Source organism: Strongyloides ratti, assembly GCF_001040885.1.
Source record: "Strongyloides ratti genome assembly S_ratti_ED321, chromosome : 1".
In the NCBI taxonomy this organism is placed as follows: domain Eukaryota; kingdom Metazoa; phylum Nematoda; class Chromadorea; order Rhabditida; family Strongyloididae; genus Strongyloides; species Strongyloides ratti.
Window position 1 is genome coordinate 8095836 of NC_037307.1, and position 23873 is coordinate 8119708.

Genomic DNA, 23873 nt, shown 5'->3' on the forward strand with positions numbered 1-23873 from the left:
TATTTTTAGTTTAGCACTACAAAACTTATTTTTAAATTATTTTATAAAATTATATAGCATGTGGGTAATTTTTTTATAATGAAGGTAATTAGGAACTATATAAGTTTTATATATATAGATTTCATTTTGTAAATTGAATAATTATTAATTTAAACTTTTTATTTTTAAATAATAATTATAATACTTTAAAATTTTTGCAAAAATTTTTACTGTAAAAGATAACTTATGACAAACAAAGTTAAAAAAGTTATATTTTTTCTTTTGAAGGAAGTAATTAAATTAGAAAAAATCAAATTATATAACTGAATCTAATAACTTATTATTATAAAAGAATTTATGATGTAATGATTAGTGTTTAAGAATGTTAATAATGCTCATAATTTTTTTCAAATTTATTTTTTTCCTTTTTTTATTCATCTAAAATAATTCCTGTAATATTTTATAAAACTTAAAAATATTTTAAATAAAAAAAAATAAAGTGTTGGCTGTCATCTTACATCCTTATTGCCTGTAACTTGCAAATAAAATATAGTTACTCGATATTAATTAAATACCTTTTTATCATTTTTATACAATATAAAAAAAGTACAAAGATCATTATAATAATGTTTAACAGAATAAAATAAGGTAATCAATTTAATAAAATAAAAAAAAACATTCATCTATACAAGATGTAATTGTAACATATTGATGTTTGATATCATAACAATGAGGAAAAAATAAGATAAATTATATAACTTAACACTATAAAAGAACAAGGATTAATTTCAATCATTTTTATTTTACCTATATTTATAATTATATCAACATAATAATTAAAAAATTATTTCTAATTGAGTGAAAAATTATGAATTATAATAAAGAAATTAATAAAAAATTAAAACGGGACCTTATCAAATTTAAACCTATAATTGATGGAATTGTCCAAGATATTGTTCAAAAAGAAATTTATGGTATAATAAAGTATAAAAAAGTTGGTTCACCTTCTGATATCTCAGAAATCTTGAAACCTTATATAATAGAATTATCCTTGTTAATGGAAAAGAAAAATGAGTTAAACATTAGGAGTACCACTTTTGTAGAGTTATCGGAACTAGAATTTAAAAAAGAAATATTACGAAAATTGATAATAACATTAAGAAATGAATTGGGAAATTATTATATAGAGACGATTAATGTTGAAAAGAATGACAATTATCTACATCAATCAAAAAGTTTTAAGACATCTATATTAAAATTCTTTAAGCAAATATTATTCCATTAAAAAAATATTGTTAAAAATGTTTATTATTTTTTTTTTGTTAATTGTTAATAATAAGTGAAATTTAATTAAATTTTTATAAAGGAATTTTACCCTCTTCCTCAAAATATGATACTATTCTTCCACGATCATTATATTTTCCATTACTTCTATAAGTACTATTTCTATTATTAAGCCAATAACTTGGTACCCAATGGGGTTCAGTATCCAATTTTTGGACAATTTCTTTTAATTCCTCTAAACTTTTTTGATATTCAATATTAACAATTATATGATCAAATAAATGTCCATAATTTTGTTCCATTCTTTTTCCCTCATTTAATATAATTTTTAATTCCTCATCTCTTACTCCAAACTGACCATTCATATCTTTTTGCCTTTTTAATTGCATTAATGATGGTGGTGAAATAAATACAACAAAAGGCATTAAATCAGTTTTACGTAAACTTTTTAATGTTTCAGGTTTAAATGTTAATAAACATGTTTTGTTTTCTGATATCACTTTTGAAATTGACATAATACTCGTTCCATAATAATGTTTTTGAAATTCACCATACTCAACAAATACACCATTTGAGGAGTATTCATTAAATTGTTGAGGTGTTATAAAATGAAAATTAATACCATCAATTTCATCACTTCGTCTTGGTCTTGTTGTATGAGGTATTGCACATGAAAATCTTGTTTTATCACTTTCAATTAACTTTTGTCTTAACTCAGAACAACCAACACCCTCAGGACCACATAAAATGACGGGACGTTTTCTACCACTACGTGAAAGATAAAGACATACATCTTCATATGTCAATATTTCATCATCATTCATTTCTTCATCTAAAATTTTAACCTTATCACCTAACTTATCTTTTTTCTTTTTTTTATTTTTATCTGAAAGTTTTTTTTTAAATAAATATTTTCCTTTTGTACTTTTTCCATCACCAATTGCTTTTCTATCTAATTCTCTATTATACATTTCAACTTGTTTTTGAAATGAACTTGATGGAATGAGACCAGCTAATTGTTGAGATGCATCATCACCCTCCCGATAAGCCTGCCACCAATTTTCATCGGCAGTCGAGATGACATGAAGAATGTCACCACGTTGAAATTTTAAAGCTAATTCTTTGCATGGAACAAAATAGTCATCCTCAGGATCATAATCAAATAATGCACGAATATGATGGATGACGGGTGCTGGATTTTTATGAGAATAACGATTATTTTTTAAATTATTTTCATTATTAGATGACAATTGCCGTCGTGGAGATGGAAGAATAATAAATGTTATATCACCATGAATTCTCCTTAACAAGTCAGAAACTTCATTAACACTTAATCCACGTATATCATTACCATTTACCTCAATAATTTCATCATCCTCAACAAGACATTTTGTCTTTTCACATATTCCACCCTGAATAATTCTACTAATAATGACACGTTCTCCTTCATTTTTTACAGTAGCACCTAAATATGAATCATCTTCTGGTTTATAAACCTTAACAACTAATAAATTAGTATCACAATTATCATTAATTATCTTCTCTGGGCAATCATTAGTATCTTTATTAATATTATTTATATGTTCATGAATAGATGTTCTTGGAGTACTACCAGCTGGAGAGTAACATTTATTAGAATAACTAAAATGGCAATCTTTCTCCTCAATTAATGGTGATGGTATACTATTATTATATTGTGTATTTGAATTATTCTCTAAAGCTTGTAACCTTTTGGAGGCTCGAATAGATGTTCTCATAAAATTATTTTGTTTTTCTTTTCTCTCCGTATATTCACGTCTCCTCTTCAAATCATCTTCATACTCTTTGACACGTTCCCATTGACTGGGACTTATTATTTCACTCATCCTATTTGCTGTCTCCTCAATAATAATATTTTGACGGCGATCTTCAGCAAATAAAGCTGTTGCAACTAGAAAAAAAAAAAATAATAAAAATAATAAATAGAAAAATTATAATTTAAAGAATAAGAATAATATTATAGATTCAAATAGGAATATTTTATATCAATAATATCTAAATATAGTCAATTCTTATCATTATGTATAACAAATAGATGTGATTAATAAAATTGTGTAAATAAATGATCAATCATAATGACAACAGAAATTACTTTTTTTCTATAATGAAAAATTGTATCTAACGCCATGTAAATAAGTCTTGTCAAAATTTTTATATCTATTAAATATTAATAATAATAAAATATTTTAAAATTAAAAAAAAAATTTCTTTTATATATAAATTGATTAATTAAATTAGATAATTATTTTTATAATAAAAATAATAAAACATCTTGTAAGATTAACGTTTAATAAGATGTTAGAAAAATGCTATATTGTAAAATAAGAACATCAAAAGAGTATGTGTACACAAACATTTGTCTCATCTTGACCAAACTATTAGATGTATATAGAGAAAATACAAAATTGTTTAGAGGAAAAGTAGATGATGATAGTAAGTTGTATTGGAAACAATTGACAGTATAAAATATTATAAAGTAAAAAGAATTGAAGGTCACTGTATCACAATTATATTATGGCCATGCTTTTGTTTTTTTTTTTATTTTAAATATTTTTCTTTAGATATTTAATAAAAAAAAAAAAAAGAAGTGGAATAATATATTTTAGTTTTTATAATGTTTAAAAATAATATCACAAAATTTTACATTTATATATAGATAGAGGTTATAATGATTTTTGATAATAAAAATCAATTTTAAAATGTAACATTATATTAATCATACAATTGGTAACTAAAAAAGAAACCAACATCATTGTGTTGTTATATATAGTGGCATTATAAAATATTTGTAATACAATAATATATTATTAAAATTCTATAAAACTTACTTTGACTTTCAGTTGTTGACAGAGGCATCTTATTTATTGACAATTTTCTTCGAATTTTAAGTTGAATGATACAAGAATCAATGCTCTGGAAAAAAAAAATTAATAATAATTAAAAAGTTAGTAATTTAAAAAAAAAAATACTAGAATTTATGTAATTTTTTTTTTATTTCAAGTTTAGGTAAAGAATAATTTAAAAATGTACCTCTTCTAGGGTGACACTTTGAAGTAATTCATCAGCGCTCAAAGTTAATTCAACATCTCTTTCAGGTGGTGTAAACTCTGTCATTATCAAAATTTAAAAATCCTTTATAGGATTCAGATAATTAACCAATACAAAAATAATACCTTAATTCATAGATTAATAAATTAATGTTAATAATTTTTGTTTATATACACTAATTATAATTTTAGTAAAATATTTTAACAAATACATATAATATTTGTTATGAATTTGAAAATAAAATGTTTATATTAAAAGAATATACAGTTATTATAAGTGATAAATATTTTATAAATTGTAATAGATCTTTTAATAAACATATTTTGATAGAGTAAAGATAATAATAACAATATCATTGAAATAGTTGTTATCTTACAACAAGGCCATATTTAACATTAATAGGGATAGAAAAAGGATAATAATTACCCTTACTTGTTATATCAAAGCTAAATCAAAAAAGGTTATAATTATAAAAATTAATGTAATGGAAAATTTTGATTAAGTATAAAGATTATTTTATACAATTAGTTATCATTTCCTTGTTAAAAGATTAATTTTTTAAATATACATATAATAATTATATTATTTTTTTAATGAAAGGATAACAAAACATTTTTTTTTTAAATATCAGTAAATATCCTTACCTCTTTTATCAAATCAATTGTCCGATAATATCCCAAATTATAAATAGGGATTGTATTAACTTCAATAATTTCATCTCCCTCTATTAAATTAGATTTTTGTGCTGGTGTATTTGGTAATATATCTTCTATATATAATGAACCATATTCTGTTTCACTTATAGAAAAACCAACTTCTTCAGAAGGGTTTCTTAACTGTATGACACAAATAAATTCTTCATACACATATGCTGACTAAAAAAAAAATAATAAAATAAAGAAAATATTTTTTAAAGTATTATAAAATCAAGCTTACATTTTTTGTCATTTGTAACTTCATCAAATTATCACTATAACATTCATCAAATGTATCAAAACTATTTGTTCCATCATCAGTTTCATTAGAAATTTCACTGCTATCATAATAATGTAGTCTTTTTCTGTCATAACCATCAATATGAGATTTAAATGTTGAATACATCTTTCTATAATAATAAATTTTAACTTTTTTTTTTTTAAAATATAATATGATTTCTGTGTACATATATGGGTAATTATATATATATATATGATATAAAAGAATTTTAAGAAGTGTTAAAAGTTCAATGTAATTATTATATTTAACAATTTTTGGTAATAAGATTATTATTCTTAAATTGGTATTAATATTGTTTCTATTTCTATTCATTTCTATATAGGTCAAAACTTGATAAATGCTAATAATTTAAAATTTTGTTTTACACCTATAAAAATAGTATGGTATCAATAAACAATAAAAATGAATATCAATATATTGTCATTGACTTCTTAAGTTAACAATTATAGATAGTATTAAAAAAAAAATTTTTTTTTTTAATTAAATAATGATTTGGTTAAAGTTACATATAAAACACAACTAAATTTATTTGGTATTTTTTTTTATATATTAATTTTAAAAAATATAATGACATTTAGCCTAAATATGGTATTCTATTTCATATTACCACTTAATGATTTGTCAATATTCTAATATTTAATAATATATTTTTAAGAAAATATTTTACTTCTCTATATCTAACTTTTTTTTTTTATGAATAGAAAAAATAATTTGTGAATAAAAATTATTCAACCATCTAGAAAATAGAGTTACTTGAATGACATAAATAGACGTTGCAGTAACGAATAAGAAAAAAATAATAATAATAGATAAATAATGATGAAAAATTACATTAATTTGAGATAATTTTAAGTAAGAATGCAATCTAGTTACCCCCAGAAGTAAGTATATTTTCTTTTTAAAAATTTTTACTCTTTTAGCAACGTTAAAGTAATGATATATTAGTTAAAAAATTATTTCTATTAAATATGGACATTATAATGTTAATTTTACAGTAAACATATTTTCTTTATTTTCATTCTGAATTTGAAAGAAAATCTAGTTTTAATGGATCGTGTTAAATAAAAGTATAGTTAAGGTTGCTATATTTGACAATCATTACATGATTCTTCAAAAAAGACCTAAATTAGATTAAAAGTATTTTTAAAGGTAAATTAGACTTTTTAACAAAAAAAAATTTTAAAAACATGTATTATTATTTTCAAACTTGATTTTTGATTTAATTAGTAAAATAAAAATATAATTAAAAAAATCCTTTATCCTAATAGTTTAGAATATAGTCTCTAATAAATTAGTTTATTTTTCGGTTACTTATTATAATATTATTCATTTGAATATCATTCTATTCATGAATTTATTAACTGTACTATTAAAGTAAATTTTAAGTGTAAGGTTAGATAAACTTATAAATTAAATTTAATACAACTATATCAAAGTTCAATAAATATTAATAAAAACAGAAATATTACTAATACTGTAAAGTATCTTATTATGATATTTTAGCTATCATCTTTCAAATGACATTTTCAATAAAAATATCAAATATAATATTAATGTGAAACATTAAATCTTATAAAAGAGACTTTTCAAAGATGGTTCTTTTTGTCTAGATATAAAATTTTATATTTTAACATTTTTAAGATCAGTTATAAATGTACAATTCATTGTTTAAAAGTGTGAGATTTTTTGAAATTGTGACAATTGTTAGGACATTACGAGATATTGAAGTGACATAGTAATTGTTTAACTTTTAAATATAAAATATTTTAGTAAATATGTAGTTTATTTGACCAATACTTTTTACTAATAATTCATTCAGAAAAAAAAAATATTTTATTTATTAAATATCCCATACTAATATTTAGTATCTTTTAATATTCTTTTATACTTTTTAAAAAAAAAAACAAATTAAGATATATATTTATATTTAATAATTTTTTTTTTAAATAATTAAAATACTAATGTTTAAAAAAAAAACATTTTACCTATATATGTATATATATGTTAAACATTATAATTATTTTTTATTTAAAATAACTTTAATACTTTAAATATATAATAATATATAAATATTAAATTTATAATATATCTTTAAATAATCCTAAGATCAATTAATACTCATGGCAATTTACAAACAAAAACTTTATAAAATCTTGTTTCATCATTAAATAAAGAAGAAATAATATTTTAAAAATAAATAACATTAAAAATAATATTTTATAATATGCATGAATATTTTCCTTCTTTCATATTTCTGTTGATATAACTATGTTCCTTTTTAATGGTAAATAGAAATATTTTTCAAATATAATTAAAGATTTGTTGTTTTTTTTTTACCAATCATTTTATTATTTTACTAGCTTCTTAATATTTTGTAAAAAAAAAATTATTTTTATTAGTTATTTTATTGATCAATTTTGGTAAAATTTTATATCATTGAAAATAATTTCTTCCTAATTTATAATTTTCAGTTAATTCTCCATTTTTATGGCGTCAATAAAAGATGAAAATTAGTGAATGTAATGTAATAAAGAGCATTTATCAAAGAAGCAATTTTAATACTAATTAGTGGAATTTTTAGTATGAAATAAAATTGCCAATTTTCTAAAACATTCCTTATAAAAAGGTCATTATTGAACAAGAAGCCATTTAAAATTTAGAATCTACTAAATCTTTGTCATTTTAATTTAATCCAATTCATTAAATATTCTTTGATATACTGGTAAAAATGTGTAGATCTTAATATTCTAACTTTTTGGAATAACCTTAATAATACTAACGCAATTAATATCAATACTTATAATAATAATAACAATAAATAATAATTATTTATTGTAATGAATAAGTAAAATTTATACCCCATTGATCGACAATCAGTTAACATTTTTGTCTGTTTATATACTTCATTAAACTTATATACAACCATACATTTGATATTGAAAATTTGATTAATTAAATTGTAATGTAAAGAAATAAAAAGATAGATTGATTGTCAAATCATGACAAGATGAAAAAATTTAGCTCAATTTTATTTAACATTCTTTATTTTTTAAGATACATTGAACTTGAATTTTATCGTTAACATAGACATTTTTTTTTATAACGTATTTTGAAAAAATATAATTTTAGTTTTTTTTTTTTTTATTTTAATTAGTAACTATTATGGAAAATGTGAATGAGAATGATAAATTAGAATTAGCCGATGAATCATCAACTACTACTATAACAGATTCATTACATTCACGAACGTTAGCCAATATATATCAATTTCGTGGTACTGATTATTTAAAACAAGGTTGGGTTGCTAAAAGTAGAGGTTCACGTATAAATTTATTAAAAGTAAGTTTTAATATTATACTATTCAATTTTTATATAAAATCACATGTTTTAAAACTATTTATTATTAATATTTAAGACAAAATGGGCTCGGCGATATATTATATTAAAACAAATATTAACCCATAAAGGTGTAGACCATTATCTTGAAATATATAAAGAAGAAGAAGATATTTGCCCAAAAAAAATTATTAATCTTTCACATTGTCGGAGAATTGATTCATATATTCAATTAAAAAAATCATCTGATGTTGATACAACAATTCATAAATGGATATTTTCAATTCATATCAAAAGAAAACGTGAAATGTTTTTTTCTGTGCCATCAGAAGTTGAGATGGTTCGTTGGGTTCATTTAATTAGTAATGTTTGTGAATTATTACAAGATACAAATAATGATAAAAAAATTAATGAAAAAAAACATTCACGTAAAGGTAGTAGTAAAGATGGTAATTTTGAAATAGAACAAAATTATATTAATGAACTGGAAGATATTAATGAAAATGATTTTCCTGTTAAAGATTCTTATGAACCAACATTTAAAAAACAAAATAATGGTAATAAAATAAATTCGGGCCTACCACCACATATGCAAAGTAAAAGTACAACATTTTCACCAATATTTAAAAAAAGAAACAATTCATCATCATCAATTCATTCAGCTCCTTATGATTTTGGCAATTATTCTGTTGATAATACATTATCAAAATCAGGACATGTAATGAAACATTCTGATCGTATATCACTACATAGTGATAAATTTTGTGATAAATATGCAAGTGAATTTTCTCGTGGTTTCACTGAAATGGTACGTCTTTCACAAAAAAATATTAACAATCATCAAAATAATTCAAATTATAATACAATAAAATCAACTAGTAGTACTCCATCTAGTCATTATATTACATCACCTCAATTACCACGTATCTCTAGAAAAAATACACCAACAAACAATTTATCTATTAGAAGATCAATTTCAATATTAACAAATAGTGATACATCAACAATTCCTCGATTATCACGAAATAATTCAATTATTCAGGAGACATCATCTTTAAATACTAATCCAGATAATGATATGTCAAATTGGTTATATGCATATGAACCAATTGACTCTGCATCAGAAGATAATCATTCCGGAAGAGCTTCACGTGTCTTAATTCCTGTTAAATCATTTATTCATAATCCTAGAACAATTAATGGTTCAATTAAATCACCAACACCATCAATAACAGAATTTTCATTTAATACTAATACATTAGATTATCAGGGAACATTAAGTTCAACCTCAGGATCAATAGTTCCACCAGTTGATAGATCAAAAAAACCAAATAGAAGAAAAAAAAGTAGTGATAGTAGTTTACAGGATTATGCTATAAATATTGATCATCAATTTACATATCCAACAAAAATATCAACATTTCCAAATAGTACAACACAAATGTTAAATTACCCACCAAATCATTTCTCAATTCGTCCCCGAGAAATTATTCACCATGGTAGAAGATATAAATTTACCGGAAGTTGTGTACCACCACCACCAAAATCTATATTTCATATAACACCACCACATTCTATTATTAATGATGCTGAGTATTGGAATAATATTGTAGCACCAAATCCTTTGGTACCTCATGTCGTTCGCCAAACCGTCAAAGAACAAATAATAACTACAGGTCCTAAAGAAAGTCCTGCTGCTGCTATAGCAAGAATGAAAAAATTAAAAAAAGAAGAAAAAATGAGAGAAAAAGAAAGAAAACGTTTAGAAGAATTATCATATAATTTTGATGAAGAAATACCAGAATTATTAGATTATCAATATGTTGATACAGCGAAAACTAAAGCAATGGGACAAACAATAAATGAAGAAGAAAAAAAACGTGATACATAGTAATTTATTATTACTTTGTTTATCAAGTTTTAATAAATAATTATTTCATATTGAAATATCAAATATATTTTCAAAAAAAAAATATGGAATGAAAAAAAAAAAATTAAAAGAAATTTAATAAGCTGATATTTTCATTTATTATATTATATAAAAATATTACATTTTAGACATTGTATAAAATTAAATGATCAATATTTGAGTTTGGAAGACGCCTTACTGAAAATGGTACCCGATGATTTTCTTTACTAGTATTATCATTTTTTACATCATTTATTAAATGTGCCTTAAAACGTGCAATTGGTCCATTAACAATACAGCATGTTGGTTCTTTATAATCAACCTCACTTTCTTTTCTATCTATTTTAATTACTATATTATCACAGGAAGAAAATCTAACTAAATGTGATAATTTTCTGGTGGGACAATCAATTCTACTATGTTTTCTTATTTCTTCTCTTGCCTCTTCTATAATTGTATCATCTTTATCATGAAATGGCACACTATGAATTGTTTTCCTTCGATCTCTAGAAAGTTTTCTTAATTTTTCATCAGCATTACATTGTATATTTTCTATTTTTTCTTTTCTTTGTAAATTAAATCTTAAAGAAGGCCGTCTTGATAATCTTCTCATAGCTTTAAATGAACTTCTATAAACAAAACTTTGCCTAAATCTTTTTGATGCTGCTGTTACAATATCATAATTACTAGCCATAAAACTATAAAAAAAAAAATAAAATCTTTCTTATACTTATCTTTTTTAACATACCCTAATACTAGAAGATTAACACAAGCAGAAAATATTGCTAAACCACACATAATAAAAAGTAAAGTAAATATAATGTAAGCAATATCACTTGAGTCACCAAATTTTTTATGAAGCATTGGTACATAATCTCCAAAACCTAAAAATATTATTAAAATATTTATTATAATAAAAAAAAATTTTTTTTTTTCTATTTCTTACCTATTGTACTAAGTGTAATAAATGTACAATAATAACCATCTAATAAATTCCAATTTTCATATTTATGAAAAACAAATGTTCCAAAAATCATAACTATTGTTCCCATAGATAATGATGTAAATATAAGATGTTTTTCACTAACATCTTTTAATATTCTAATTTTTGTTAAATTAAAAATTATATTAGAAAGTTTTGTTAAACTAATTTTTATAAATGTATTAATTCTTTCACCTATACTTTGAAACATTATAAGTCCTAGTGGAATTCCGGCAAGTGCATAAAACATACAAAAAGTTTTTCCCATAATTGTAACTGGTGTTGAATGACCATATCCTTAAATTTTATTATATTAATAAAAAATTTATATATATATATATATAAATAATAATAAAAAAAAAAGATAAAAAAAATAATATGTTTTTTTTTTATTACCTATTGTTGTTATAACAAGTATACAAAAAAAGAAAGAAGATGGAAAATTCCACTGTGTTCCATATTTATATGGTAATGATTTAACTATTAAATCCGTTAATTCTGTAAAATCCCTAAAATATTTTATCACATACATTATTTATATATATATTTAAAAACTCCTTAAAACTAACTCATGTGAAAAATTATATTTTTGTTGAAGTGTATAATTGTCGGATGCAATTGATTTCCTTAATTTTTCATCAGCTGGTTCTTCAAAATAGGTAAATACCAAAGAACCCCATATTAGATATGCAAAAGTTGTAATAACCAATATACATGCTCTTGTATTCTTTTTTTTAAATCTATTTCCAGCATCAGGAATAGCAAAAGCCATTTTAACAATAAAACTGTTAATTTAAAAAATTTTTTTTTTAATAGACCGTTATTTAATACCTTATCCAAACATGCCAATAAAAATTCTAAAATATAAAATAAAAAGTTTTAAAATAAAATTATTTTTTAAAATTAACAATTGAAATGTATATATATATATAAAAAAATACTATTTTCTTAAAATAAAATGAATAGAATAAAATTATCAAATTTTATGAAACATCTAAAAGAAGTATCAAAGTATAGTAGTTTGTTTACACTAAACACATATATATAAAAGCATAGTTACTTCATTATGTTTTTATAAATTAAATTATTGCCAAAATCAGTCTAAAATGTATTACCCATTTAAATATACTTAATTTTAAGTGTGCTTTTTATCATAATTGTTCTATTCAAAAAATAAAATAATATAATTGTAAAACATGAATTACAATTTTAAAGATACATTTAAAAAAAAGCGTCAACATTTTTGTTTAATAATTTTACATAAACATGCCATTAACTTTCATCTAAAATGTTTAAACATTCATAAGCTTTATTTAATGCTTCAATTGAAATAAGTTTACTTCAATTCTTTAGATATAAAAATTATAATAATCATGTGTACATTTAAAATTTTTTTTACTCATTTATTTAACACAATTTTAGAAAAAAAAAAATTGGCATATATATATATTTTAAGTCATCCTAAAACTAACATATAGTGTTGGAGAAAAAAAAAAAACCTTCTTAAAATATAATTTATATTAAAAAAAAAATAACAAAATTTTTAGATATATACATAAATATAAATGTTTTATATATATATATTAAATATTTCTTTTATCCAAAATATTTCTTAAAAAAAAATATTTAAAAAATTTTTTAAAAGAAAATTACATAAAAATATTTATAATTATATGAAAAAAAAAAATTAGATTAAAAAAAAATTAAGAAACATTTTCATTTTCTTTATTCATAATAAAAGTTTAAAGTTATTAAATCTATAAAAAGCATTACTAGTTTAGGAGGGATATTAAAGTGCTTTTTTGCTATAAGCAAATAAATAAAAATTTTTTTTTTTTATAATTTTGACACTATATATATAATATATATGATATAACAGGCTAAGAATAGTAAAAATAGTTATTTAAAGATGACATTTGTGATAACGTTTTGGTATACTAATTACCTCAAATAAAATATTCTATTACATATATTTGATATTCAACAAAAAAAAAAGTTCAAAAATGTGAATCTTCATGTATCTTTTCATGTGGAAATATGAGAATTATTCATTAATTTTTTATTATATTTATACTTTATTCTATGAATATATTTATTACAATGTACCTTAAGAATAATATATTAAAATTATTTTTTAATAAATGTTGTTATTTTCTATTATATTAATTATAGTCTTTATTTTTTTTTTTATTTCTTTAAAAAACATTTAAATGATAAAATCTTTTTTATTACCATATATGATCCATTAAAAATTAAAAAAAAATTTTTTTATGTACCATAAAAATTTAAAATAATTAAAATTTATTTATTGTTATTCCTTAAAATAATAAACATTAAAAATTTTAAGATATTTATCAAATAAATTTTTTATACAGTTTAAAGATTATTAAATTGATAGATTATTAATATAAAGATAATAATAAACATTATCACTCCTATGACTATTAACATTAAAATATATCCATTTATTAAAATCTGTTGATGAGAACTTTGATAATGACCTAAATATTATCTGTAAAATTGATGCCAATGGGAGAATCGTAATTTATGACAATAATTATAAATGTTTATATTGTAATTGTTATATAACATTCATCTTATTATAAATTGTTAAATTTATTATATGTATTTTTAGTAAATAAAAATATTAAAATATTTTAATAATTATATAATAATAATAATTTATTTTTCTAAAGAAAACTTTATTTATTTTTAAATAATGTCCATATCTTCTGACAATAATTATAAGAATATAAAAATTAAAGATGAAATATCAATACAAAAATTGAGAGTTACAGCTTTTGTTGCAGTTGCATTATCTACTGTTGCTGTTATTTTTTCTATTATTACATTGCCTTTAATTTATACATATATTCAAACACTACAAAGTCACATAATTAATGAAGCTGAGTATTGTAGGGTAAATAAAAGCTTTTTAATATAATATTTAGTATTTTTTTTTTTTTTATTATTTTTTATTATATTTTATAGGCACACTCTAAAGATATATGGGTTGAAGTATTTTCTATTCAAGATACTCTTAATTCAAAACGTTTATATAAAGCATCAAGTCGTTTTAAACGTTCATGGGCATTTGGTAAATGGATAAATGATGATACTTCACAATATCAAGAAAATAAAGATTCTATGGTTGGATCAACAGATAATTATGAATCATTAAATGATGGAATAACTAAAGAAATGAATAAAGAAAAAATTTCTAATGAATATAAATGTCCATGTCAAGTAGGACCACCAGGTGATATAGGTGAACCAGGAATTGATGGTATACCAGGAAAAGATGGTCTTCCTGGTGAGGCAGGAGTACCAGGTACTGATGGTGAAATATTACCATTTGAAGGACCAATTAAAGAACCATGTATAATTTGTCCTCCTGGAATACCAGGAATACCAGGATTACCTGGTTTAAAAGGACCACCTGGACCAAAAGGTAGTGTAGGATTACCAGGTGCTAATGGAAAACGTGGTGAACCTGGTTTACCTGGAGCACCAGGTCCACAAGGTCCACCTGGTCCACCAGGATTACCAGGTTTAAAAGGTTTAGATGGAAAAATAATAACTGTATTAGGACCACCAGGCCCACCCGGTATTCCAGGACCTCAAGGGCCACCAGGACCAAAAGGAATTAAAGGACCAGTTGGAAATCAAGGTATATCAGGTTCTCCCGGTAGTCCAGGTGAACCTGGAAGAACAGGAACTCCAGGAAAAGATGGAATTCCAGGAGAACCAGGTATTCCAGGACCAAAAGGAGAAGATGGAACATGTAATTGTCAAGGTAAATTTAAAAAACTTTTTTTAAATTAACAAAATTTATTTTCTTATTTCAGAACCACGATTACCTCCAGGATATTAAAATAAATATAATAACTTATTTCATTTTTAAATTAAACGATAAATTTTGTTTTCTTATTGTATTTATTTTTATTTTATAAATAATATACATATACATATAATTTGTTAAATGGTAGTTAAATAAGTTTAAAAAAAAACTTTATGGTTCAATAAATTTTATATAATTTTTAAAAATTAACAAGCATGAGTTAACTTAAAATTTATATCTTTATAATTTATTTGGTCATTTTATTTATAAAAATAAAATATTTTTCCTTCATATATTAAGAAATGATTAAAAATGTAAGTTTTAAAGTATTATTTTGTAAATTTAATTAATTTAGAAACATGATGATATTGATGATCCTGCTGAAGTTTTAAAAATAGTACGATTAACTGTAAAGGAAGCCAATCAAAGAGCACAAAAACTTCAAAATCAAACAACACAACAATTGGTTCAAAGAGTTAAAGATTTAAAATATTGGTCATCAGAAATAGATAGAGAACTCCTGGATTTGGCTGAGGATAATGAGGATATGCAAAGATATTTTCGAAGACTTCTAACATGTATGGATGTAACTCAGGAGGCTTTAAAAGTTAATGAACAATGTTTTGCTGTTAGAAGAAAACGTGTTCATGTTGACTCAGCTGACCATGTTGATAAGGCACTAGCAAAGGAGAAAGATACCATTCATGATGGAATGAGGCAAATGAAAGAATTTAATAGTATTATTGAAAAACAAATTGAAATAAATGAAAGTGCAAAGAATAGATTAAACAGAGATTTTATGTTAAAACAAGAAGCTATAACATTAGATCATCGTTCTGCAGCTCTAGGTATACAAAAAACCTACAATAAAAGAATGGTTGATGGTAATTTTGAGATTCGAGATGGTGTTCCATTACAAAGGATGTCTGAGTATGGAGAGTGGGTTGAAAATACCTCAGCTAACCTAAATCAATCAGCTAAAGCTCGGGCAAGATCAAGAAAAATCATCCAAAAAATGGTTCAGTCAATTAAAGAGGTTGCTCAGGCTTTAAGACAAGAAGCTACTGCTGTTGAGGGAACATTAAAAGATTCCATTAGATTATGGAGTGAGTGGCGTGATATGTTACAGGGACAGGTAGCTGAAAAAGACAAAGAAATAAAAATAGCTGATTCTGCTATTAATGAAATTCAATTATCTCTTAAATTAAAAGGATCACCATTACAATTAGCATTGACACGCCAAAATCAAAGAGGACTTAGACCTGGAATAGAGTTATGTAATGATAAAGCACAACATGCTCTTCAAATAGAGTTAAACAATTTGAAAGCATCAATGTTATCACTTGAACATCAATTAGATAAAGCTAAGGATAGTCGAAGGAAGATGGATAATGAGAGATATCGTTTACAAAGAAAATTTGAAATATGCCAACAAAATGCTATAATTGACAATGAAGTTCTTAGAAATATACGTAGTTTGTATCCTCAAGAAATACAGTTATCAGGTTTCTTAGTCAATGATACTTTAAAAAATTTAAAATGAAATGAATTTTTTTTTTGTAATGATAAAATTTTTTTTTAAGTTTTAAAAAGATCATAGATAAGATAGTAAAAAAATATTATGTCATTTCAGTGACATAATATATTATAAACAAATTTTTTAAATTTCTTATTAAAATAAATTACAACATTATCTGAAATACTTTTTTCTTTTGTATATTAATTAACAATTTCTTTCAAATCAATAAAAGTTGTAACAAATTTCTGGTTATAAAAAAAATATTATTGAATTATTTAAAATAATTATCTTATATTTCTAATACATCATAATTAAAAAATTAATATCTAACAGATTATAAAATTAAAAACAAAAAAAATCTAGATTTTATCTATCAAAATATTATAATGTAAAAAAAATAAAAGATTTTCTTAATATATTATGTAATTATTTATCTAATAACTAATATGAAACATATGAAAAGAAAGATTGTCAATCATGTATAATATGAAAAATATTAATTTACTTTGTTTTCATAAATTTTTAAGATGAATTATATGTAATTAATTAATTCTCATACAAAGTAAGTTAGATTACAGAAAAAAAAAGTAATTTTAAAAATAAATAAAATAAGTTTTAAAATAAATAAATAAAAATAGATTTAAATTAATGATTAATTTTTTCCCTTTCTTCTATTCAAAAAAAATAAAAAAGTTTTATTTTATCAAGTACCAAGAGAAGAAAAAAAAAATAAAACAAGTGAAATAATTTTTTTTTAAAGTAATTGTATAAACGAGTACACTAACTTTTGTATAAAAAATTTAGTAATATATTTATTTTATACAAAAAAAAGTAGTTGATGAAGGCAAAATGCAAACTGCAATAAATTATAAAAAAAATGTAATATTATTATATAAAATTTTATGTATTTTTTAGATTTAAAACAATTTATCAAAGTTTATTTCTTAACATCAACATATGTAAATTAAAAACAATATTTTTCAATTTAATATACATTCTATTCATTTTTGACCACTTCTATTATTAATATAAAACATCAAAAATTCTTTTATTAAAGAAGTATATTGATAAAGATTATTAAATTCTTTTAATATTTCATGTTATAAAAATATTTTTGCATAAAATTATTGATAAATATGAGTATCGTAAATAAAAATGAAAGTATTTTTTTCTAAGTGAAAGTAATGTTTACTATAATAAATTTTATATATATTATAAAAAGATTATATGAAATATTATTAATAATGATAGTAATAAATAGGGTGGATAAAAAATTTTTCAATGTATTATTATTGTACTGTTAAAAATGTAACTTTTAAGCTCCAACATTTATTATGGTGTATTAGCAAAGTATTAAGTTATTATTCACAAAGAAAATGATAAAAAAAAATAGAAATTTTTAAAAAGCCTCCTACATTTATTTGTACTATAATTCCCTTTATATTTATATTCTGAATAATGTAAAAGATTAATTTTTCATTTGAGAATTTTAAGAACATTACAAGAAATGAAGTGAAAAGGAGTCAGGTTAAAAAAAAAAGTTTTTTTTTTAAAAAAAAACAATATAAATGTTAGATTTATGTTCATGTGTCGCAAATTTAAGAGATTGTATTTAATGTATGTTAAAATTTTAATGTTACTAATTGTTGGGTATAAAACACTACTTCAAAATTGATCTTTTTTTTTATAAAAGTCTAATTAGTTAAATTGTATATTTTTAAAAAGTTTTGTTAAAAATAAAAGAACGACTTTATAATTATGTATAAGTTGGGAGATTAAGAATTTTACTTTAAAAATATTTAGTTTGACAAAAAAATTAGAACTATCAAAAATACAAATCAAATAATAAACAATTTTTTGTTAGAATGTTTTAAAAAGTTTTTAAATATTAAAATTTGATTAATATCTTTTAAAAATTTCCATGGTTACAATCCCATACTTTATTCCTTAAATTTTGTTATTTCTCTTTGATTAAATCAATTTTTCCCTTAAAAATTTTATACAAGAAAATATTTATCATTATACTATTATGCACTGATTATCTTTATCAAGAACATTGTATATCAATCATTTTAAAGTAGAAAAATTAACAACTTCTATTGATTATACCTATTGATAATGAAATACTATTATATTAGTTTATAATTTTCATTATAACTATTTCATAACAATAATAATACTTTATTTATTAAGAAAATGAAAAGTGTTTTTTATAATAAATTGTTAACACTAAAATGTTATTTTCAAAAGTCGACAAAGATTACAATCAAGTATCTATTAATATCATAAACATAACTAACTTAAAAATTTCTATTATTAATTAGAAACCTGTTTTTTTTACACCTTCTTTTTATAGTACTAAATTTAATTTAATTTTTTTAAAATTAATTTTATATTACTTTTATTTTCATAAAATAATTATATTTTTTTCTCCCCAATTTTATGCTTATTAATTCATAGTATCTATTTTTTCAAATAACCATAACATTTATAAATTAATACATTTTTTGTATAAAATTATATTTTACAATAATATATAAATATAAAATTATATTTATTTTTTTTATTTTATTACCAAAAATATTAAAACAACTAAAAAGTTAATCTTTTAATAAATATAAAATTTATAAAGTACCAGAAATATTATTTTAACATATATTTTTTTTTATTTTTTTATTCCAAAAAAAATAATACATTAAAAAAAACGATATTTATTATAAGGATTTTATGTTATAAAATATTAATATGATACATGAAATATATAATTTTTGTAAAATTTTACCATTGACATCTTTAAGTGAAACGGTAAATTTATGAAAACGATTATGTATCAATGATTTTTACATAATAAATTTTTTGGTAAACAAAAATTAATGGATTAATAATATGAGAGAAAATAAGAATTCTTGTTTTCAGTTTGCCTTCTGAATAATAATAATAATAATAATAAAAGATTTTAATAAAATTTTATTTTAACATCAAATATGAGTACAATTCATTTCTCTAAATGTATCTCGAAACATCTTCACACATAAAAAGATATCTTTCTTTAATTATAGTCTACTTTATATATCTCATTAATATTTTAATAAATTTAGTATTTATGTTTTAAAACTGTTAATATATTTATAATAAACATGTAAATTTTATTTTAACTAAAAGCAATCACTAATCATTTTTTAATGGAATAAATCTTTATTTTTTATAAAAAAGAAAAACTTTTTTTTTTTTAATTTTAAAAGAATCATATGTCATATTATCTATCAAATTAAGGTAAAAAAAATACAGTTATTTTAAAAAATTGAATTTGACAAACAGATTATACCAGTTGAGTATAAATATTTTTCAATAATAAAGATTTTATATTTTTTTTTCTTTACCTATTTTTATAAACTTAATAAACAAAAAGAGCATATTTCACAGTATAAATATTCAAAGTAACCAAGATAAATAATAATTGTCTATAATACCATATTCTTAGTAGTTTGTTACCAAAATTTTTGTCAATTAATTTTTAAAATGTCAATATAATAATCCTTCATTAAGAACTGTCTTTGTTATTTTATATTAAATTAAGTGAACCATAACTAGTGTTATATAAAATATCAAAGAGTAGTATTACAATGTCATAAATTTTTATCAACATCGAAAAGAATACACAAATTAATCCTTAGGTTAATCTTGTTAATAAATTATTAGAACACAAAAATTTAATTATATATAAATATAATATATATTTTAAAATTAAGTTTACTTTTATAAATTAAAATCATGCTTATATTTTCTCAGAATATTAAATTTCCTATTTTTATATTATCAGTTATCATTAAAATAAATAATATATAGTTTCATATTATAATAATATTATTCTAAACCTATAAACATATTGAATTTTTCGTAATAAATAATCATTCTTCCTATTGTTTTATATTAATATAATCATTTTTGTAACTTTTTTTTTTTAACTTATAATAAAATATTCTTTCAAATAATAGTTTCATTTTATTATTTGATATATATATATATATATATTAGATACAATTTTACATTTTATTTTTTTTTTTAATCATTACATTATTATTGAAAAATATTTCACGACAAGAATAAGCTGTTATGCACTTTTTACGATGTTCTTACTTAAATACTCGTATAAAGTGTAATCACTTAATACAAGTAGTTGAAAATTTTTATAAATACAATAACTTGTAATTATTCCAAGAGGTACAAGTGATTTTTTTAAGGTTAACAATTAGGTAAGAAAAGGCCTTAACTTTTAAATATCATACATAACATATTATTAAATTTTAAGTTAACACAAAAGTATATTTATATTTTATATTTCTATTCTAAGTAAATAATTATAATTTAAAAAAAAAAGAAAAAAAAAACTATTTGTTATGGTAGTAGTTGATTGTGGATCCGAGCCAGATATTTTTCCTAGCAATTTAGTACGTTGTGGTGAAATACCATTATGCAAATATACACATTGTTATAAACATTACTCATGTCTTTTAGGTGAGTCCATAACTATAACTATCTTTAATCATAATATGACTGATACTTTTTCAACACTTTTCTTATCTAACAAATATATACAATTAAATATAAATGATACACCTTTAATCAAATTTAATCTTTAAATTTTTGTTCCAAATAATATATTTTATGCTAACATTTTTATAACATTATTTCAATTACTTAATATGGTTATATTTTTTTATATCTATATTTTAAAAAAAAAAAATAGAAACATTTTAATGATTAATATATTATTCTATTAAAATTACACTCATAAAATATTTTACTTTGTATCAATTCTATATCAATATATCATTAATAAATTATTCCAAATATTTTTCTTTAACTGACATATTAAACTTAAAATTGATTAATTATATTATTAATCATGGTGTAAAATAAAGATGTATCAAAATTTACCAATAATAAATCTAATAATGTATCAATGAAAAAAAAAAAAGAAAATTCATTTATACACCTCAATTTTATGTTAATTACATCTCATTTTTTTTTATTACATTAACAATCATTACAATAATATTTATGTAAAAACAATTTTTTTTTATTAGTAATATATTACCTAAAAATTGTATGCACAAATGATTACTTAAAATGGTAAAATTTTTTTTTAATATACATTTTATTATTATGAATTAATTGAATAATTCATTTTTATAATATCTTTAATTAGTCATTTTAATTTATTGATATGAACTTACTTTAATTTTTATTTGAAAAAAAAAATTTTTTTTATTATAGAAATATATTTATAAAAACATTTTTACCACATGCACAAGTATTATTATTATTATTCACTGCTTATCGATCATGATAGCATTATGTTCAAGAATTGAGAAAAGAAAATTATTATATTTTTTTTTATACTTATAATTTTATTTTTATTTTATTTCTATCAATCATTATTTAAACTTTTTTTTTAATACTATTTTTAATCAAATTTTTTTAATATTATTCTATTCTTTTTTTTTGATTCTATCTATTTATTATAATATTTTTATCTAATGATTTATATTTTTTAGCAGCCTCAACATCATACGTTTATTACGGTTGCCAGACAGCAGCTGACAAAAAACCATATTATTGTATTTGTCAAAATACCTTAAATAATATAAAATTTCATAAGATAATAGAAAATCCATTAAATTTTATTGAAAGTGTGAATGCCAATAATATAAATTTTACCAAAACTAATATTTCTCTTATAAATATGACATCAATTGATATAGCAAAAAATAGCACAAATATTACAAAGAATGGAATTGAATTATCTCATAATACTGGAGATAATATCAATGAAATACTTCAATCCACTGAAACTACTACAACAATTGTAACAATGAATAATAATATTTCTAAATCAACAACTTTAAAAGATATAAAATTATTTATTGATGAAAATTTATTGCATAATAATAAAGAAAATACTACTGAAGCTTCTTTGATTACCTCTGCATCACCAATGGAAAATGATGGTGGTCTTTCTGGGGGAGCAATTGCTGGTATTGTTATAGCTGTACTTGTAAGTATATATTATAATTAATTAATTGATTAAAATAATTTATAGGCTTTACTTTTTATTATTACAATATTATTATTTTTTGGACATAGGTATTTATCAAAAAAAAGAAAAACTCATGGAGAATATCGACCACAGATGGAAGAAAATATACATGCTAAAGATTTACCATACCTACCACCACCAAATGCAGAAGGATTAATATGAATAATTTACTTACTTTCTATTTTTATCTTTTTATTTTTTTTTTATTTCATACTAATTAATAATATTTTTTTTTTCATCTACGGTCATGTAACAAAATGTATAAAATACTTGTAATTATAATCTCTATTATACTTTCATTTTTAATCAAATAATACTTTTTTGCTACAAATAAACAATATATATATATATATACAATACATTATTAATTTGTCTCAAAAAATTGAATAAATTTTCTTTTTTCCTGATTCTAATTTCAAGGTCATTATATTCTTCATATTATTATTTTTGAATGTTGCCATTTTATTGATACATTATAAGACTATAATAGTATATTGGTATTAAGGACAACTTGACATAAGGGATACAAATAGACAATTCAAATATATATCCTATAAATTTAAATTAATATTACCCAAAATATATAACAAAATTTAGAAATATAATTATTAATATATATATGTATGTTTCATTAACTTATTACAAAAAATAATATAAAATAAGTTATATTTTTATTAAAAATATTTTTAGTTTATCTCAATAAAGTATATTAATTAAATATGAAAAGATATTATGTAATGATCAACTGAGTTATATAAATTTCTATTATAATTAAATTTAAAACTAGAGATTTTTTTTAAAGATAATTTAATCAAATCAATTTTTTTTTGTTATGTTGTT

At 20.8% G+C, this 23873-nt stretch overlaps 6 protein-coding genes across 6 annotated transcripts; 4 read left to right on the plus strand and 2 right to left on the minus strand.

Annotated features, from left to right (window-relative positions):
- Positions 1-1337: 1337 nt before the first annotated feature.
- Positions 1338-5451, minus strand: SRAE_1000252500 (MAGUK p55 subfamily member 5; the record flags this gene model as incomplete). Its single annotated transcript, XM_024649612.1, has 4 exons — positions 1338-3193; positions 4131-4215; positions 4995-5225; positions 5287-5451. The coding sequence occupies 4 exons, from the start codon at positions 5449-5451 to the stop codon at positions 1338-1340; spliced, it is 2337 nt and encodes a 778-aa protein (XP_024503471.1).
- Positions 5452-8508: 3057 nt separating this feature from the next.
- SRAE_1000252600 (Pleckstrin homology domain and Pleckstrin homology-like domain-containing protein) lies at positions 8509-10573 on the plus strand (the record flags this gene model as incomplete). Its single annotated transcript, XM_024649613.1, has 2 exons — positions 8509-8685; positions 8762-10573. 2 exons carry the CDS (start codon positions 8509-8511, stop codon positions 10571-10573), a joined length of 1989 nt encoding a protein of 662 aa, XP_024503472.1.
- Positions 10574-10736: 163 nt separating this feature from the next.
- SRAE_1000252700 (Two pore domain potassium channel, TASK family and Two pore domain potassium channel family and Two pore domain potassium channel domain-containing protein) lies at positions 10737-12613 on the minus strand (the record flags this gene model as incomplete). The annotated part of the gene is made up of 7 exons (XM_024649614.1): positions 10737-11289; positions 11340-11475; positions 11538-11870; positions 11970-12082; positions 12143-12358; positions 12405-12430; positions 12605-12613. The coding sequence occupies 7 exons, from the start codon at positions 12611-12613 to the stop codon at positions 10737-10739; spliced, it is 1386 nt and encodes a 461-aa protein (XP_024503473.1).
- Positions 12614-14292: 1679 nt separating this feature from the next.
- On the plus strand, positions 14293-15447 carry SRAE_1000252800 (Nematode cuticle collagen, N-terminal domain and Collagen triple helix repeat-containing protein; the record flags this gene model as incomplete). Its single annotated transcript, XM_024649615.1, has 3 exons — positions 14293-14493; positions 14565-15369; positions 15422-15447. The coding sequence occupies 3 exons, from the start codon at positions 14293-14295 to the stop codon at positions 15445-15447; spliced, it is 1032 nt and encodes a 343-aa protein (XP_024503474.1).
- Positions 15448-15716: 269 nt separating this feature from the next.
- On the plus strand, positions 15717-16957 carry SRAE_1000252900 (AT25102p; the record flags this gene model as incomplete). Its single annotated transcript, XM_024649616.1, has 2 exons — positions 15717-15728; positions 15770-16957. The coding sequence occupies 2 exons, from the start codon at positions 15717-15719 to the stop codon at positions 16955-16957; spliced, it is 1200 nt and encodes a 399-aa protein (XP_024503475.1).
- A 4373-nt stretch (positions 16958-21330) lies between these two features.
- Positions 21331-23195, plus strand: SRAE_1000253000 (Hypothetical protein; the record flags this gene model as incomplete). The annotated part of the gene is made up of 3 exons (XM_024649617.1): positions 21331-21448; positions 22492-22991; positions 23037-23195. 3 exons carry the CDS (start codon positions 21331-21333, stop codon positions 23193-23195), a joined length of 777 nt encoding a protein of 258 aa, XP_024503476.1.
- Positions 23196-23873: the final 678 nt, after the last annotated feature.